Source organism: Triturus cristatus, chromosome 2_1 (assembly GCF_964204655.1).
Source record: "Triturus cristatus chromosome 2_1, aTriCri1.1, whole genome shotgun sequence".
In the NCBI taxonomy this organism is placed as follows: domain Eukaryota; kingdom Metazoa; phylum Chordata; class Amphibia; order Caudata; family Salamandridae; genus Triturus; species Triturus cristatus.
The window spans coordinates 1,075,674,676-1,075,693,955 of NC_140581.1; the positions used below are offsets into that span (position 1 = coordinate 1,075,674,676).

General features: G+C 44.2%; 1 protein-coding gene across 1 annotated transcript in view; it reads left to right on the forward strand.

Moving 5' to 3' along the window:
- LOC146866381 (alcohol dehydrogenase 1-like) overlaps positions 1-19,280 on the forward strand; it is a 286,340-nt gene that overhangs the window by 120,116 nt on the left and 146,944 nt on the right. The window contains exon 7 of the mRNA XM_085636258.1: positions 9,158-9,293. Within this exon, the coding sequence (XP_085492384.1) occupies positions 9,158-9,293 (136 nt within the window). The remainder of the gene's footprint in view (positions 1-9,157; positions 9,294-19,280) is intronic.

Consider the following 19,280-nt stretch of genomic DNA (forward strand, 5'->3'; position numbering starts at 1 on the left):
AGGGTCTAAGTTGGACTTTGGACTCAAATAACTATGAAGTTACTTTTGAAGACTACTTCTACAATCACTACCAACTACTATCTGCACTTTGTTCTTTTTTTTGTTGTGCGCTCCTTCATTGTGTGGAATGATCTACCACCTTTATGCACACAAATAAATTACTTTTCACTACATACTTGCTCATTTTGTGATTTTGATTTTCCAATGTACAGATTGAAATGATGCACAAATTCCAAAAGAATGAAGAGTCAACAACATCAGAAATAAATCACTTCCAAATTGTCTAGTAATACCTTGTAAGTAAATATATCTTGTCGAAGTGTGATAGATGGGCACAGCCAGGTTAGCACACAACCCTTAGTACATAGCATTGATTCTATTTAAGTCTACTGTGGACAAAATTCTCACCATCTGCAAGCACAATCAACAATCATCTTCAGAAAACCAGATCCTCATGATAAATTCTTTGTTTCAAAATCATCTTTGGATGTGTGAAAACAGACAAGGAACACCTCAATGTGGAGCACAGGTTTATTATCCAGATACAACGTGGTGCTTTAACCCAAAGTCAGATCACATCCCACAGCAACAACATGTTCACAAGTAAAAAGAAATGATCATCAGTTCAGAAGGAAGTGTGTGCCAGGGATTTCCAGAACAGTTCAATGTTAGAGTATGTCACAGCATCATGGGTCTGGTGAGGTCACAACTATGTAGTTGGCATGGCAAAGTAGCCTGGGAAGGAGAAACATAGACCACAGTCATGAACCGAGGGATAAGGTAGTTCAATTTTGCAAACTATGTCAACTGAAGCACAAGAATGTCAGTGTGAACACTGGCTAAGATTCACGGTAACACTGTACATGTTAACCTGCCTACTTAAAGGACACATCTTAGAAAAAACCTCAGAACAATTATCAGACACTCGCAAGCGCACATACACATTGCCCAGCAGCAACACAACAACATACAATTGGGGTTAGTCTCCTCCTCTCAGTGCATACTTAATCTCATGTGAAGTTGTGGATTAGCTGTTGTCTCAAATCCCCACCATCATCATCCTCACCACTGCCATCATGGCCCAGTCCTGGTTCCTTCCTCGGTGGTGGCTGCATGTCTCTGTCGTCCTGTATGAGAGGTATTTCCTTCTGTATAGCCAGGTTGTGGAGCATGCAGCAAGCTGTGATGATCTTGCACACCTTCAATTGGAGGGTTCCTCCTGTGTGATCCAGACAGTGGAATCTGGTCTTCTGTAGCCCAAAATTCCATTCCACGACTCGCTGGGTCCTACCATGAGCATCATTAAACTGCCCTTCTGCAGGGGTGACAGGGTTGCGCAGTTGTGTCAGCAACCAGGGTTGGTTGCTGTGTCCAGAGTCTCCTACATTGAACACAGAAAATACTTCAGTTGTCTGGCAACAGAGCACCATCTGACATACAATCAACACACACCACAACAGACACATAAAGCATCACCTACCAACAAGCCAGGCATGATCAGGTTGCAGCTGAAACATCAAATGGGGGATGACGCTGTTCCACAGGATGTGGGCCTCATGTGCCGAGCCAGGGAAATGTGCACAGACGTGGGACATGGACATGTCAGCCAAACTTACCACCAGCACATTGATGGAGTGGAAGTGCTTCCTGTTGTGATAGACCTGTTCATTGACCTGTGGTGCAACCAAAGCAGCATTGGTTCTAGCAATAGATCTACTGGCATGGGGTATCTGTCCCAAGGCATTGAATTCCCTCTTGATGTCTGACAACTCTCCAGGTGTTGCGAACATTATGTACTGGTCCAGGTAACGGAGCAATGCCTCCAACTCATCCCAAAGGACATGGCTAAACATGATATGCAACATTCCACCAGATGTCCACACTGTGTATTTGAATGAACCTGTGGTGATGAAATGTAATGCTGTCATCACCCTCACATTGGGCTAGGAGTGCTGTAATGTCTGTTGGATTGCCCAGTGCTACATGGGGTAAGCCAAGTGGACAGAGTCGGTGCACAGAAGTGTTGTGGGTCTGTCTGCTGTGTAGATGCTACAGGAACCAGTGTCACATCCATGCTCATAGTTGTCACACAGGGGAGGATGTGGATTTTTTAATGTGAGACCTACCTACAGATGTGTTTTGCAAGGTTCATGTTCCACACGCTGAGGTTGCTTAAACAAGGGTAGAGGTGGATGAGACTAGTGTTTCTAATTTTGAAATGGAGTAGAAATTCATACCTCATGATGGCAGGACAAATTTAGTGATTGTCAGCGAGTGTAAGGTATGAGTTCAATTCCTAGGCAGTTATTGTGTAGGAGACGTGAGGTATCCACATTGTCCCAATGTGAGTGGTTAAACATATGGGATGTGAATCAGAGTATGCAAGCTTGTTAGACTGATTAAATCCTGTTCAAGATATGGTATGAATAGCTATATATGATAGGGGTATAACCAGGTAGACATATTGGAATCTGGTGGGAATTGAGAGATGTTGTCTGTGTCACTAAGGTGAGACATGACTGTAACAGGGCAGTTACAATGAGTGAGGATAGTTGTTAATGTGCATAAGTCAATGGCATATGGAGCATGGAGGTCATATGTGGATGTGGCAGGGCCAGAGTGCGACATTGTTAAAATGTTCATTTGTAACAAAGTGGATAAGTGAACGCAAACGATATGTACAAGTAGTGTACTTTAGGGTGCTGAACAGTGAAATGTGAGGTGTTGTATTGTTGATGTATGTTGTGTTTGAATCTGTAGATGCATTTGTTTTAGAAATGACAATCTGTAAAACTTAAACAGAGTAGGGTGGTTGTATGGTGATATGCAAATGTCTGAGGACACATTGATAGAGCAATGTAAGTGTCTTGTGAGATGTGGTGATGTGTTAAGTGAGCATGTCAGAGTGGGCTATGATGCTACACTTCGCGATATGATTGCAGTACAAGACATTACTGAGCGAGCAACTGGTGATGAGAGTGGTATATTTGACATGTTACATTTGACATCTGCTGAGGAGGTGATGAGTACAGTACATCATGTACATATCATGTTTGTGAGAGATGTTGTGTACATAGTGATGAAGAGTGGTGCTGTGAATGTAGGTGTAGATGTAAGAAGGGCAGCCCCAATGTGGGATTTTAAGAATCTGGGTTGAAGAGTTTGATTACAAGGCTGGAGCTTGTGGGGCAGACCTGCTTTTCCGTCTAGATGTACCAGAAAAGGCTTATGACCTGCTTGTGTCTGTATGATAGTTTTGAGGGATAAGCATGTACTTTGAGCTGGATGTGGGAGGGCTCATACCAGCACAAGTAGAGTTCATGCAGGCCATGAGGTAATGTTGAAATGTACATATGTGTAGATTATGCGGATGTAATTATAGCAAAAACAGTTACCAGATGAAATATTAGGATGTGGGATGTATTTGCTGCAGCCTGCTGTCTGTCACTGAATGTTCATGACTGATTGTTGTAAAGGCTGCTTTGAGTACACTGGCATATGCAAAACATATTAACATCACAGGAAAATTTGTCTCCACCTAGCCTTGCCTTGTCTGAGTTGTGTGTGGGCAGATGTGGGGAGTTACCCTTTGTAGGTAGCAGTAGTCACTGATTGGACATTCTTGCCCTTGGTTATTGCCCTTAGATGGAGGTGGTGAATGCTTATATTGTACTGTCATGTTGCCGTAACATTGGATAGCAGTCCATTGCTTAGATGGCTATAACCCCCTCAAGTGAGAAGTCAAGGATGTGTGTTGTTGTGCCACCTGGGGTCAGAGTACTCCAGAAACACATCCCCATACTTCATAGTAGATCACACATGCATGGTTATTATTGGCCTTCTGACTTATAATGTTTGAGGTAAGGGAACACCAAGGGAGATGGACTCATTGTGATGATATCTCTGGTTGTGCTGAGGAAAACGCATTGCACTGTAAGCAAACACACATGTGACACTGGAACAGTACACCCAGTTCGATGAGTGTTTGCACTGACAATATTTTGCAACCTCTAATCTGGTTTGGCAAGGGTAGCCCTATTGTGTGTGTCCATGGCGGCTCCCATTTTGCACACTAATCACTGCCCTAAAGCGTGAGGGCAATATGTCTTTGTTCAAGGTCTCATTGACATTTTCATAGATTTTGAGACACTGTTTTAGAGCCAAATGTGTACAAATATGCCAAATGTGTACAAAGCAAACTTCATTCTGCACATATCCCTCATCCTCATAGGATGTACCCACAGCCTGGCTTGAGGATGGCTATGTCGATTGTGTTTAAGATACACAGATTGAGCCACCCCCTTGGCATCCTCACCAGTGGTTGCAGCTTATCTTACACAATAGGCTGTGCACTAGACCCTCCAACACTGTTGGTGGATCCTACGTCCTGAGACTCATGTGCACTCCTACTACTCTGCAGGACACAATCAGCACATGTAAAATGGGATTTTGTTTGCGCCACACACTACAGCCTGAGGAGCTCGATGCAGAATTGCTGTGAATGACATTCTCCTAAGATGACCGTGTACACATACAGATTGGGAGTTGTGTGCACATGGTGACTGTACCCAACATTGTTGTTGACCCATGCTTCTTTCAAAACCAAGATGGATTTTGTCTACAAATAATTCAATGACGAATGTGACACAACCACTTCTAGGTTGTTGTAGTGGGAGGCATGGAAATCAGTACAGAGTGGCTGGGTCTGTGGAGTAATGTGTTGTCTGGGCCAATATCCTCTGGGTTTTACTGTATACAGAGTCATCACAATGTCATACTTTTGTGAGTACATTGGAGTTCTGTTGCCCTGCGATGTTTCAGTGAGTGTTGTGGTGGACTCATGTATTAACCTTGTGATACATACATATGTGTGGTTATGGCAATTCCTGTTACACCTTCAAATGTGTGTTTCTAGTATTATTAGTTTGGCTAATATACCTACCTGATGATGACATTCCCTCGTTGGACATTCACAACATGCTAGGGACCCATGGTCAGATTGGGATCAGAATGATGCTCAGGCACTCTGAAAGTAATTGGCACACATTCTGTGATAAGCTCTTTCATTGTAGCCTCTGTGCTTTTACCTGACAAGGGAGGTTTCACAAAGGCACACTGCTGCTGATAAAGGGGGTGGTATGTAGGTTAGACTGGCCAAATGAGACTTGCCTCCCTGAAAGGCCCCTACAAACAACACAACCTCCCCGTACCTGCCATGACCTGAAAGTGATGGGCGGGTGGGGGAGAAGACACTGATTCTGTCAAGGCACGTGAGGCAAGGTGCCATGGTGAGTATGCTCCAAAGGCTGTCCCCCAGCCTCAATTTGCAGCACAGCTGGTGAGCGGCCAACATACTGGTGCCATATTGCCGTGGCCTGGTGGGGACTGGGGAAGTGAGTCAGTCTCTTGGTGTGGTTTACAAAGGCCCCAAAACCGTGGCCCACAGGTGACCCTGGTGCACCGGCCCATCAACCAATGTCCAGTTTCCCACATAGCCAATCCAAGCCTATACAGAACATTTTCTGATCAAACTTAACACCATAGGGCTCTATGGGCTTCAGCCCTCCCTTCGTGTGCGTCAGCCCAGGCTGAGATAGCTTCCATACACACACATACAGCCCTTGAGCTGCTGTGGGTGGTTGGTCTGTCATGTTTGTCAACACAAGAAACTCCCGCTAGACCTATATTGCTTTTATGTAGGCTGACTGCTACTCGTTGGGGCTATCCGCAATTACGACATCACAAACACACAATTTCTATATCTTTTGTTTTTTTTATAATTTAACTATTCAAAATAATGTTTTCATCATTTGTATCAACATGAAAAAGAGTAAAAAACACTTTTTTTATAAGAACTTTTTCCATCCACATTTTTATATATAAATATCCAACAATTTCATCTATTGCAAAAGGTAAACATGTTATTATCCTTTTTCATGGACAATAATATCTGAATCATTGCATTACAATTTCACAACCCCTAATAGTTGACCACACTTGCATACTAGCCTATCATACCAACAGTCATACCCATTCTTTCATCAAACCATACCATACCCTCCCAAGATCACATACACTACAAAGGTCACAGTAAAGACAGATGTACAGCAGTCTCCGTGACAGTGTTGTAGGTTGGGTATCATACATACAGGTCAAAGCACATTTCGGTGGTTATTATCTCTTTAGGACCACATTCTTCAGGACCACTAATACAAAAAAATAGAGGCGAGTGGTTGGGGGATCTGTGAATCTCAAAGTTGAAAATTATTTAGGGATGACCCATTGTTGAAAAAAAAAAATCTTCAATGATCAATACTGAACAATGCTCCAATGGTGTGTTAGAACTAAGCAGGTTCATAGAGTTATTAACTTATCATAAAATAGAACAGATGTTCACCACCAACACCATTTTAAAAGTGTATGATTAGTGTTGTCAGAGCAAGAAAAGTGCAACAGGATATTGAAGTAATCCCATAGTTATGGACTTGTGCATGAGACCATTACCAATGGTCATACATTGAGAAATAGACCGCGTGGTAGAAAAAAGAAAATAACCTAAAATATATATAGGTGCCACTGGTATCCCTATGCGAGAAGCAAGAAAAGGGTTTCAAAAACAGTAATAAAAGTGTATAAGACGTTCAGCTCTAAAATGTGAAGTTGATTTCTTTACACATCAGGAGAACACCTGTCCACAGTTCCAATTTTCAATGTTCACCATGTCATTTAAATAATGGAGATATTTGTGCGTATTCAATCCGTTCAGGCCACTTAAAGAACACATTGAGATTTCAGTGCAGAGCAAGTTACAATTTCTTTGGGCTAAATGCATGCCTTTTAACTTGACTATTTTTGATCCACTGGCAGTTTCAGACAGTACACGTTAGTAAGGAACTTTCTCTTTCCACTTCTGGACACTATTGAATCTGGTTGCAGTTCATGTTATACAGTATGCTTTTAACAAGATAGAATTTAGTCACCTAGCACTTTTCACCGTGTCTGTGCAAATAGGGGTTCCAATTTCCTCCTTTTCCCCTTTCTGTAACAATACTAACATTACTGGTGTCAGTGTGTTTATACAGTTTGCCTTCTCCTACCATGGTGGGCGTAGATAATATTTACTTGTGGCAGATTGCATGTATGCACAATGAGCATACTTATTCACATACTTGTTACTTGCCCCAAAGGACTGGGGGTGATTGGATTCTCTGTTTTCAATATTATACTCACCACTCTTTATATTTTTCAGGAGCACACGTAATTCTATTTAATTACTGTGTTTAGACAGACTCCATTCTGTGATTATATATATTACGATCGGGAGAATTAGCAACCTTTTAAGGTGAGCATCCTCATGGAGGGTCACCTGATAAACATCATAAGTACTGCCTGCTCATTCTGTTCATTAGGTAACTTCACTTGCCTCTGTTTTTTTGACCTTTCAATCCACAAGAAATTACTTTGGAATCTTGAATCTCAGGAGTTGTTTGGGGTGATTACATCAATTGCTATCAACTGACCCCTACCACGACAGGTGGGTTTTATGGTCTTTCATAAAGTCTGTATAGTTATGTGGGTCCTAGTGACTATACAGTAACCTATAAGGGATCAAAAGTCACATCGCGATGTTACACAAATTTATAAGATTTAATAGGAGTTCTGTTAGTACAGCTTTTGTAATGTAAATTTCAATGATATATGTTTCGCATTCTAATAGTCCTACTGATTGTTCCTCAGAAAAACACTGTTCAATTGAATTTTTGAATTTTGATTGGGAGCTCAAGAATGATTAGCTTGTTCAAAATGGATCATAAATGTGAGATCCACTTTTGAAAGAGGTTTGTGTTGTTTTTTACTGACATGAGTTTGCCTATCACGGGTGAGTACTTGATACACATATCATTTCCTTTCCTTCATGGCACTTTTTGGTTTGAATAAACTGCCATGTTCTGGCACCTTAAACTTCTTATTTCTACATTACGTATGATCTTGTCTCTGTCATGGATCCACATTCAGGTGATCTTGTAATGTGTTTTTAGTAATGGGACTTCTCTCATCAACAATTTTTGCGACAATCGCAACTGTTCCCATCAATGTGATTGAGATACATGGCAATTATGATACACGTTCTATGGACATGAATGTATGATTGCTTACTGTATTTTTTGTGTACTATTACATTTTTGCAGCCTTGGAGAAATCACCTGTGTGAAAAAACAATGTTGGCTATGCTTTGTGATGTCATCTACTCTAAATTGTGGCTGTACTTAATGATGTCACCTACTCTATATTGTTGAAGATCTCAGCTTACACATAATAAATAAGACTTGTATTTGTACATATTGGATTCCTTACTTATTGGACCACATACATGTACTGTTTGGATTTGCATACAAAACTGTGTATTTTGATACCTAATAAGTGCTGTGATATCTCTCTTGCATGCATTCTTTATAAACATGTATCTTCATCACTAAATAATGTACATGTCTCTCAAGGCTATTATTTTGTTTACTCCTTTGTTTTGACCAGATCACTTGAATCAAAGTTCCCTCCAAGAGAAAGAGTTAAAATTTATAGTCAGCAACACAATCCAGTACAAGTGCATTTTATGTAAACTAAATAGCGCTAGAAAAACACATATTGGAAACATATTATTAGTTATATTCACAATTACAAAGCGATTTACAGCTGCCAAGCTGTTAGGTAGTGGTGGGCACATCCCCTAGGAGATACTGACCAGGAAGAGTATGACCTGATTATATTTGGCGTTGGTACATGCACTATACTATCATTGCATGAGCTACATTTACATATGCAATCACAGCCATGTTTGCTCTGTACTTTAAAATGAAGGTGACTGCAGGATTCTTTCCACATGAAAGGCCTTTTTGAAAATGTTTTCTTTTCCCATAGCAATGTTTTGCTGAATGCTCCATTTGCATGCAATAATTGTAACTGCGTTGAGTTTCCCTTTTGACCTTAGAAGGTTACATCAACATTATTAGGTTATGTTTGCACACTTACCTGATTGGTGCTCAGTTTATTGATTTCAGAACAAGAAAAGGCTGAGTCAGCCCTGTCATGGCTTTAACCTGTTGAGCATGGAACATGTATTTTCATCAATGTGACGATTTCCGTTTTTGTTTTCTTTCAGGTCAGTGCCCTGAAGTCCTCCCACTATGCATTTGGAACCACTATGATTGTTGGAGTAGCACCAGCCAATGCCCAGATCTCCTTCGACCCTATGCTTCTGCTCACAGGGCGCACTTTGAAGGGAGCTCTTTTAGGAGGTAGGACAGTGAACTGATTTTACATTAAATTGCAGGGCCAGTGTGGAGGACTCCAAATGGAGAAAATGCATTGATTTTACCTTGGGGGCGGGAGTTTAAGAAGGAGAAAAGAATACAAGTGTTTAAAGTCTTCAAAGCCCTTAGAAGCACTGTACTTCAATTACGGCGTCAACAAAGGAATATATATTTTAGTAGAACAGGAATGTATGTTTTACTGGAGGAAGGCCCTTTATGGCTAGCTACATGCGAAGTTGAAAAATTGATGACAACAAAAACTGATGAACAAAATTGCACTAAACCTGGCATGTAACTAGACCTTTACCCAGAATATCACCTTTTGTAGGTTTAGAGGCCTTTGCTTTACAAAAATTGTTTTGGATGCTTCGAAGAGTTAAATTATACAGCTATCTTGACCATTGCTTTGCAGACTATTTACAGTTGGGATCCGTGGAGGTTTGTGATTTAAGTTTTAAAACTGAACAAATCCATTTAGATGAGGAATCATTTTTCGATGCCAATTGATGTTAATCCGCAAATCCAAATTATGTGATTGGCTGGTAGCGATTCAAAGTGTGTGTAGCTGCCGCCTTTACTGTCTACAAGACATCGAAACCTACATTACAAAAAAAAGATTGTGACAAATAAATGAGCAGCCTACATCCTCCCTAACTTCAGGGAGTTTATTAGGTATTCCTAGAATTACAGATACTGCCCCCAAAAATAAAAAGCTTCCTTTCTAGGGCAGGGTTTGCTCATCTTCCTACATTTTAATGGATCCCATGAGTGGCTATTTTAGGTTGGATTCACTGTCATTGTTTTGCTGTCCAAGATTCCGAGATCTTTTAAAGTTCACATATTCTATTTTAGGAGAAAACAAATTTGCAAATCTTGCAAAGCGCAGTGCGCAGTGTAAAGCCATAAGCCAGGCACTGATCCCTGAGTTTATTGTACAAGGCTGAAGATATGGCTAAAGGCTGTGCACAGTGACCTACAACCAGACCCTGCCTGCAGCCTCTCAAACCCATGGCCAAAGACTATTCAAACAAAGCAGGTTACTTTCAAATATTTCACTTTAAGCAACTTATTTATGGTGGGTGCCCTCAACCAAATGCTGCCCTGGACAGTTTAGTTTTCAAGGGTCATTTAAAGATCATGCTGTTAAGCTGCAATCTCTGGTTTAGGTTCAGATTATTTGGAGCTTAGAGCCTTGAATTCTGAGTGACCTGCCTCCATCATTTTCCACTCAGAGTTTCATTGAGCAATCAGATTTGAAGGGTTCAATAGTTAGCTCCTAAGTGGCATTCATGGTGTAAGTGTTTCTGTGAGTATCACATGGCATTGCATAAATGTGCCTTGTGTTCAATACACAGTACTGTAATTTTGATTATGGATCCACAAGGGAACAATCGAGGTAAAAACAGGAAGCTTTCTCAGAATTTTTCATGTGGTCACTCCTCTGTAATTTCTGATCCCTTCTGTTCACATGGTTCTTCTGTCTGTTGATGATCTTTCTGCTGAGATCATTGTATATTACCTTGCAATTGTCCATTTTGTTTTGTAAACAGATTTTATTGAGTTTGACAAAAGACGCATGGGGTCGTTAAGCCACAATCCTGGCATTCAACACTCTTACAATCAGCCAACTTGGAACACAAGTATAGCAGCAAGTAATATACATATTATTGGTCAGATCAATATGTCCGGTTTTCTCTGCATTCTGTTGCAGGTCAACAAATGTACTTGCATTCAGTCCTGACTGTAAACTCCCGTCCCACACTGCCCCCCACCCTTCCCTCCCACCAGGCGTGTCACTTACATCTAGGCCGTGAATGTATAGTAGACCAGTATCCCAGGTGGGGCATCAACATTGACTGGGGTATAACTATAGGGGAACTCATCACATCCAGGCATTATAATGTTGACTCCAGTAGCAAGTCGCCAGGCTTCAAGATTCCTTCAACAGCCGGCAGCCTAGCCTATGTCTGCTGGGGGATCTCCTATGGAGTCTTCTTCTTCAGTGTCTTCGGGGATTTAAGAACTACCACTAATGCTTCCCTAGCTCTCACCGTTTCTAGCGCCCTCCCACTCCCTGTTCTTTTTGCTATCTGCAGCCTGATCACACCTTCGCATTCAGCCCACTTAAGGAATTCTGCTTTCCACACTGATATGCTTGGGCCCTGCTTCACTTTACAATGCATGGTAATGTCTCTTTTGGCCAATAGTAAACCCATGTCTAAGAACTTACTCATGATTTTATTCTTGGACATGTGAGGGAACCAGTATAAAATGCAGTATTTGTGGGTCTGCTCTACTTCCCTGTCAGTGAGATCATTCAGTAATGTTATTATCTCCCCCCAGTAGTTGTCCAGGAACGGGCAGTTCCAAAACATATGTTTGAAATCCGCGCCTTCTGTATTGCAGCACGGGCAAGTCGCTGTTTGGGTTGGGAAATACTTATTAAGCTTTTCCGGGGTAAGGCATGCCCTGTGTAAGATATAAAAAGGCACTAATTGTAACCTGGCATTCCGGGTGCTCTTCCGTGCTCTCTCTACTAAATCCCCCTAGGTTTTCTCCGTTAAAGCCTTCCCAAGATGAATTTCCCACTTGAGTCTCAGTTCAGTCAGGGGGAGGAGCATTTTCCGAGTCATGCGCCTGTATAAGCACGTCACTGCTTTGAATGTACCTGCTGCCATAACCACGTATTGGCAATCCAATGAAGTTTTTGGCTCGGTGAGTCTCCCTCCCCATTGTTTCCGAATAGCCGCAGTGAGGGCTGTATACAGCAGAAAATCCCCCCCAGGCAAGTCATAGCAGATTTGTAAGTCATTGAACGGGATCATGGCCCTCTCTTCGTATAGGTCTCCTATGTTCTGCCCAGACCTCCAACCTCTGCCATTACCTCCATGTGGGAAGGCTGTACACATAAGTAATGGGATTTCCGGTGCATAAGGATGTCTAATTTTAGCCCTCCGCAGGTATCTGTTCTAGCAGCATCGTGCCGTGTCAAGCTCCATGGTGAGGGTTGCGGTACTGACAGGAAGCCACAAGATGATGTGAGAGAGCAGTTTTAAGTACCCAAATTCCTCTCTCTGCTCTTCCTGATACTGTTCGTTACCCATTGTGTGAGCCATTGAAATTGCGCCGCCAGATAATAGGTCTCATAGTCAGGTACTGCTCGCCCGCCCTCCGCTCTTGGTCGCATAAGGGTAGCAAGCGCCACTCTACATCTACCAGTACCCCATAGAAACCCTGTGATCATTGATCTGAGCTGTGCAAAGTACTTTGTCAGGATCCAGACCGGTAAGGTCCCAAAGTAGTATAATAACCTCGGGAGAGTGACTATTTTAAGCAGGACTACGCGGCCAGCCACAGATAGCAGCAAAGAGCCCCAGAAGTCAAAGTTGTTTTTTGCTCCCCAGATGGCTTTCCCTATATTACCCTCTAGGATATTGTCCTGGGTGTGGTAGATTTGTGTGCCCAGGTATGGCAGGCCCCTGTCTTCCCAAGTCACCCCCTCTGTTTCTTGTGGGTCTATTCTTCCCCTTCTTGCAGGAAACAGCCAAGACTTTGCCCAATTCACTTTTAACCCTGTGACGCTGCTTAGGGCCTGTAGTAAGTTTTTCGCTCCCACAAGTGCCTCACAAGAATCAGCCAGAAAAAACAAAAGGTCATCGGCATACAGTGCAATGTAAGGAATCTGCCCATGCACATTGAGTCCCCGATAAGCCTGCCATGTTCTGGCCCATGCTGCCAGCGGCTCCATCGCCAGTGCAAACAGCAGGGGGGAAAGAGGGGACCCCGGAAGCGTTCCCCTTCCCACGCTGCAGGTGTCCTAGATTAGCCCGCCAGTTTTAAGTCTAGCAGTGGATTCGGAATACAGGCCAGGCCACAAAGTCATCACCCAGCCCCATTTTCTGCATCACATGGAACAAATAAGGCCATTCTAGGCTGTCAAACACTTTTTCTATATCAACAACAAAGATCGTCGCCACATCTACGCTATAAGAGTCAGCCTCTAGGACTCACAGAAGGCACCAAATGTTAAGCGCTGTGTTTCTGGTGGTGATAAACCCGGTGTAATCTTTATGTATCAGGGCAGTCATATGGGGAAGCAAGCGAGTGCCAAAACCCTGCTTAGTATTTTATAGTCTAAGTTAGGCATAGATAACGGGTGATAGGCAGTTTTATCCCAGGGTGGCTTCCCCGGTTTGAGTAACGGTATGATGATCCCCTCTCTCATAGTCATAGGCAGGTAGCCGACCCATTTTGCATTGTTGTATAACTGTACCAGCCTGGGAGCCAACAAATCTATGTATGGTAGGTAGAATTCAATTGGCAAGCCATCCGTGCCTGGTGTTTTATTTCGAGCCATGCTCTTAATAGCCTCCCCTTACTTCTTCAAGCTCGATTTCCTGCACTAATGCATCTGCACTCTCCGCACCTAGGGCTGGTAGGTCCACGTCACATGTGAACTCATGCAAATCCTCCTCCGCTGGAGTCAGCTTACTCCGGTAGAGGTCTGTGTTATAGGCTAGGAACAAGTCATTGATGCCCTGCTAATTGTACCTCGCTACCCCATTCTGGTCCCTAAGTTCCAAGATCACTGTACCTCGCCTGGCAGGGTTAGCCAGCCAAGCTAGAAGGGCTTCCGACTTGTCCCTTTCCGAATGAGCACGGGTGATGTATTTTTTGTAGTCAAAGCAACGTAGGCACTCTACTTGCACAGCCCCTGCCTCTCTGGCCTCCAATAGCCCCTTCTGCGTGTCCGGGTTCTCAGGCATATCCTTTTCCAGGTCTAGCAGTCGTTGGTCCTCCCTCTCTATTTCCTGAAGAATCACCTTTAGCACGCCCTTCATCTCTGATATACAGCGCCCTCTAATGACTGCTTTGCATGCGTCCATTTCCACTAAGGAGGATGCTGCATTGTTAGCATTATCTTGGAAGTAGTTAGTAACAGCTGTTCCTATTGCTGCATGAAATACTTGATCTTCTAAAGCCTCGGGTCGCAAGCGCCAGGTGGGGATCTTGGGTCACGCGCTGGACCATTGTAAACTTATTAGCTTAGGGTTGTGGTCAGACAGTGTCCTAGTGAGGTACTCACTGCTGCTAACCCTCTCATGGACATCAGCGAAGCACAATATGGCATCTAGTCTGAAATGCAGTTCATATATGGCTGAGAAAAAGGAGTAATCCCGGGTTGCAGGGTGTTGTGCCCGCCAGGAGTCTATCAAGCCCCATTTCCGTTGCCAGCTACAGAGCACCTCTACCAGTTTGTGTGCAGGTGCATCTGGGAGTAGGAGATGAGAACGATCAAGGTTTACGTCCGATGTACAGTTAAAGTCACCCCCCAGTAATATCGAACCCGTGAGGACAGCAGCCAGTTTCCGAGAACGATGCGAGAAAAAGGCTGGTTGGTCCGAATTAGGCGCGTATATACTACCTAGCACCAAGTCCCTGCCATCCAGTCTCCCTGATACTACCACATACCTTACCAAACATAAGGATCCACCTCATGGAGGAAAACAAAAAACCTGGGTTAAAAAAACTGGGGTAGATGAGTGTGCGTGTCCCACAATGGTTGGACACACACTGAGTTGTTTAAATACCCCTCACACACCAAGAATGACCCATGGTGTCATGCTTCATCATAGGGGTCTTCCCGCCCCGCTGCGGGACGGGGCGTGCTATGACCTGCGACTACGCGGGAGCACTGACGATAAAGTGCTATGTGTAATGCAAAGGGAGGGTCTGGGGTAAGTGTTAATGTGAGATTAAAAAGGACCTGGCCCCTTAAGACAAAGAAACTTAAATATGTCAATGGGGGGGCTGGTACTAGTAAAAAGGTGGTGCGGAGATTCCCTACTCAATGTGGGGTTACTCCTAATACGTCAACATGTTTCGAAGCCATAGATCTTAATATTGCAGGAAAAAGTGCACGCATTTCATAGAGTGTGTGTTTTTTGTTGTCTGTTTGTAGTGTCTTGTACTGTCTCTATTTTCTTACAGGTCACCACACTTTTTCCTGCAATATTAAGATCTATGGCTAACGATCATGTTTTGGTCACATTTGTGGCGCACTTCTTATGTTTGCAGGTACAATGTTTTTAATTCCTGGGACACTAAACAAGTCCTGTTTCTTTTTTCTTTTACAGAACATACATGTATACTATTAGGTATCGTATATTTATGCATGACTAGTTGCATCTTCACTTATGTCTATAGTATTTTCATAAGTACACGCTTTCCATATAGGAGGGATCTTAGCCCTGTCCTGATGAAGATGCTTCTGCATCGAAACATGTTGACGTATTAGGAGTAACCACACATTGAGTAGGGAATCTCCGCACCACCTTTTTACTAGTACCAGCCCCCCCCTTGACATATTAAAGTTTCTTTGTCTTAAGAGGCCAGGTCCTTTTTAATCTCACATTAACACTTACCCCAGACCCTCCCTTTGCATTACACATAGCACTTTATCGTCAGTGCTTCCGCGTAGTCGCAGGTCGTAGCACGCCCCATCCCGCAGCGGGGCGGGAAGACCCCTATGATGAAGCATGACACCATGGGTCATTCTTGGTGTGTGAGGGGTATTTAAACAACCATTGTGGGACACGCACACTCATCTACCCCAGTTTTTTGAACCCAGGTTTTTTGTTTTCCTCCATGAGGTGGATCCTTATGTTTGGTAACTAATTCTGAGTGGAGGACGTATCCACCTCCAGTGCCCGTGTAGGGCTTTTTCATCTACACTCCCTAATCTTGTTATTATTATCTACCACATACCTGCCTTTGGGGTTGATGATCTGTTTTGTGCACTGAAAGGGTACACCCGCCCTTACCCATATTAGGACCCCCCTTGCATATGCAGAGTAAGTGGTGTAGTATGCTTGCCCCCTCCGGCGACGCTGCAATGCCGAGCCTTCTTTCGCTATTTTGCGGGTTTCTTGAAGCAATGCGATCTGAATACCTCTGCGAACCAGATATGAGTGTATTTTATGATGTCATACCATAGAGTGCATTCCCCTCATGTTCCATGAAATACATTTTAAACCTAGTGGGGATCCCATTGTCTTAGGAATTTCCTGCACTCCCGTGACACGCCTGGTCCCCCTCAACATTTCCCAACCTAAAGAAAACCCCCATTTCCCCCTCCCCAGGACAGGTACCGGAGAACTAGTTCCCATCCAAACACTGCTGAAGCATACAAACATTCATGTCAGTTGCGGGGTTGAGCAACCTGCAGTTTTGGACTCAGATTCCCCGCTCCACTGCCTCCCCACTAAATGAACCAGACAGTAACCCCTGGACCAGTTAGGTGCGGCCCATAGCACAATGTGACATACTACCGGGTCTTTGAGAGCCCTCCTAGGTACGGGTTTATGTCTGGCATCTGAAATGTTTGGCGCCTGCTGCTTCATTAAGTTCATCACATGAGATCATCTGCAGTCTGGGGTGTGACCTCAGGCAAGTCAGTTCCCGAACTGTCATTGTCACTGTGATCTGGTAATGTTTCTGATCTTCCAGTGTGGTATCCGTTCCCGCTCGAATAAGGACTGGGACTTTATTGGCTATGTGTCGCCATGGCCTGCAATGCTTTGCGGTGTTCCAAACTAAGTTCTCTGTACAGGAGAGCAAGATGGTGCTCGTGTAACTTTCAGACGCTTTTGCTGCCCACGCCGTGAGGGAACTACGCCCTCAACTATGCTGCCTGGAAGACGTGTGCAGCTTTACACGGCTATGAGGCTGACCAGAGGATGCCGCTATTGCTACCGCGGGGTCAGCGTTATCTGCATCTTTACGGGCTGGCTGCGGATCACCTCACCAATGCAAGGAGCCTCTGATTTAAGTGGGCTGCTGATAGCGGGTGTTTATTTGGAGAGCCCTTTACTGCCAGCTGAATTGAAAGGCGATCCGGATTTTGCGGGGGCTCGGCTCTACCGTAAGTTGAACATGGCCTCCCGTGGAGCCCAAGGAACCAATCTAAAACCTGGTGTTGGCAATACCAGCGCTTCCCTCAACACTGGACATGAAGGTTTGGAAGGGCCATCACAGGAGCCGGCCCAAAAAGTTTAAAGGGAGACTGGCACGGATAGAAAGACCACAGGTAGAGTGGGAGGAAGCAGAGCACCCAAGGAGGGATTGAATCAACAGCCCTCTATTGCCAAAATGTTTGCTGAAATCAGACCTCCGGTCCCTAATACTGAAACCTCTATCGTGGAAACATCCTGTACCAAAGGCTCTGACAGCCAGGCTCAAATATTAGTACAAGGGACACAGGGAAGTGCACCTAATGAGCTGCCACCAGAAATTGAGGGACCAGCCTGTCCGATTGAGCTCAAACAATCTGAAGTTTCCCCACAAACCATCACAGGGGACAATAACACTGATTCAATGCTTACCATGTCCACAACAGCGGGAGATTTAGCCCCCGAGAATTTGGAGGGGGGCTATTGGTCCGACAACCTTTGCTGCGGGCCTTAGTGGTATCCCACTGACTCTATCCCCCTTCTCTCCAGAATCTATTGGGGAACGCTTCTTTTCGGTCTCGGACAGGTCTGAGTCAGCGGAGGAAGAATGCTCCTCCAGCTCTGCTGGCGGCACACTTTCAGATATTAGTGGTAAAAGCCTCTCCAAAGAAACCAGGACTGTGCGGCGGCCGAAAAGTGGGCGTAGCAAAGCTTAACATCGCAGTCAACTTAAATGGGATTATTTGGACTCCCAAATCACTCTATCCTTTGGCGAAGGGTCCAATATAAATCCAGAGCAACCAGGAGTCTCTGTGGGCCCCACAGCTGAAATCACTGAAGAGCCCTCTCTGCAGGCTCTACTAGCCTTAATCAAACAATTTTAGGAGGAGGTTAGATCTGATAGCCGTATTGCTAAGGGGGTCGCCAAAAAGCTACAGGGGAGCTTAAGGAAGCTGAACAAAGTTTGCTCCCATATAGAGGACCGGGTTACCCTGGTCAAAAGTCGCACGGAAAGCTTGGAAACAGTAGTCACTGCCCTAATAGATCTTGTGTCATCTCAAAGTACCTTTATGACAGACGCGATGTGGAAGCTGGAGGATGAGGAGAATCTTCAGCACCGTAACAATCTCCGCCTCCTAGGAATTCCCGAGGGAGTGGAAGGGGACGACCCTCGGAGCTATATTGTGAAACTCCTTCGGGGGCTTTTCCAGATCACCCCGAATGGAACTGGGATCATGAAATACAGGGTGTCCATCGCTTTCCGCTGAAACAGAAAAAGCGCTATGAGGGCAGCAATAACAGCGGAGAAAAACCCAGGGCTTTCCTGGTGTTTTTTTGGAAACTTTATATTAAGACAGCAAGTGTAGGATCAGGCCCAACCTAACTCTCTTAAGGGCTTTGAAGAGGTGTCCTTCTTTGCGAAACCTGATTTTTGCCACTCCACAGTGGAGCGGAGGTGGCATCTTCGTCAGCTTTTTTTTCCTTTTCACCAGCTCGGGGCCCAAGTTTTTTTAATGAACCCGGCTAGACTGAAAATCATTGTAAATGGGTCCACTCGCACTTTCACCTCTGATATCAAAGCCCAAGAGTATCTTGAAGAAATAAAATCTAGAAAAGGCTAATAAACAATCTAAAAGCCACACTGGGGGGTGTCTAAACCCCCGGGGCTCTGCCAGTGGCCTTGCTAGAAATGCTTAGTCTTAAGATAACTCCTTTTCCTGGGTGGAGGGCATCGATCTTTTAGAGTGAATTACGCTGTGCTGCCGTTGTTTTCCTTGGGATATACGTAGGCCTCTTTAGGCCTAAAGATTTGCTTTGGTATTAAATACGGCGGGGCTGGGTGGCTGGAACTTTATCATGGGCAGCCATCATTCAGGCCTTTCCTAATTGCTCTAAGACAGGAAGGGGTTGGGGGGATTGGGGTGCTGCAGTGGGTGGGGTTGTTGAGGGGATGGGGGGCACTGGTATCTGTTTATCCACCTATATCTTATTTCTTCAACCGTGTGTTGGGACGAGGAAA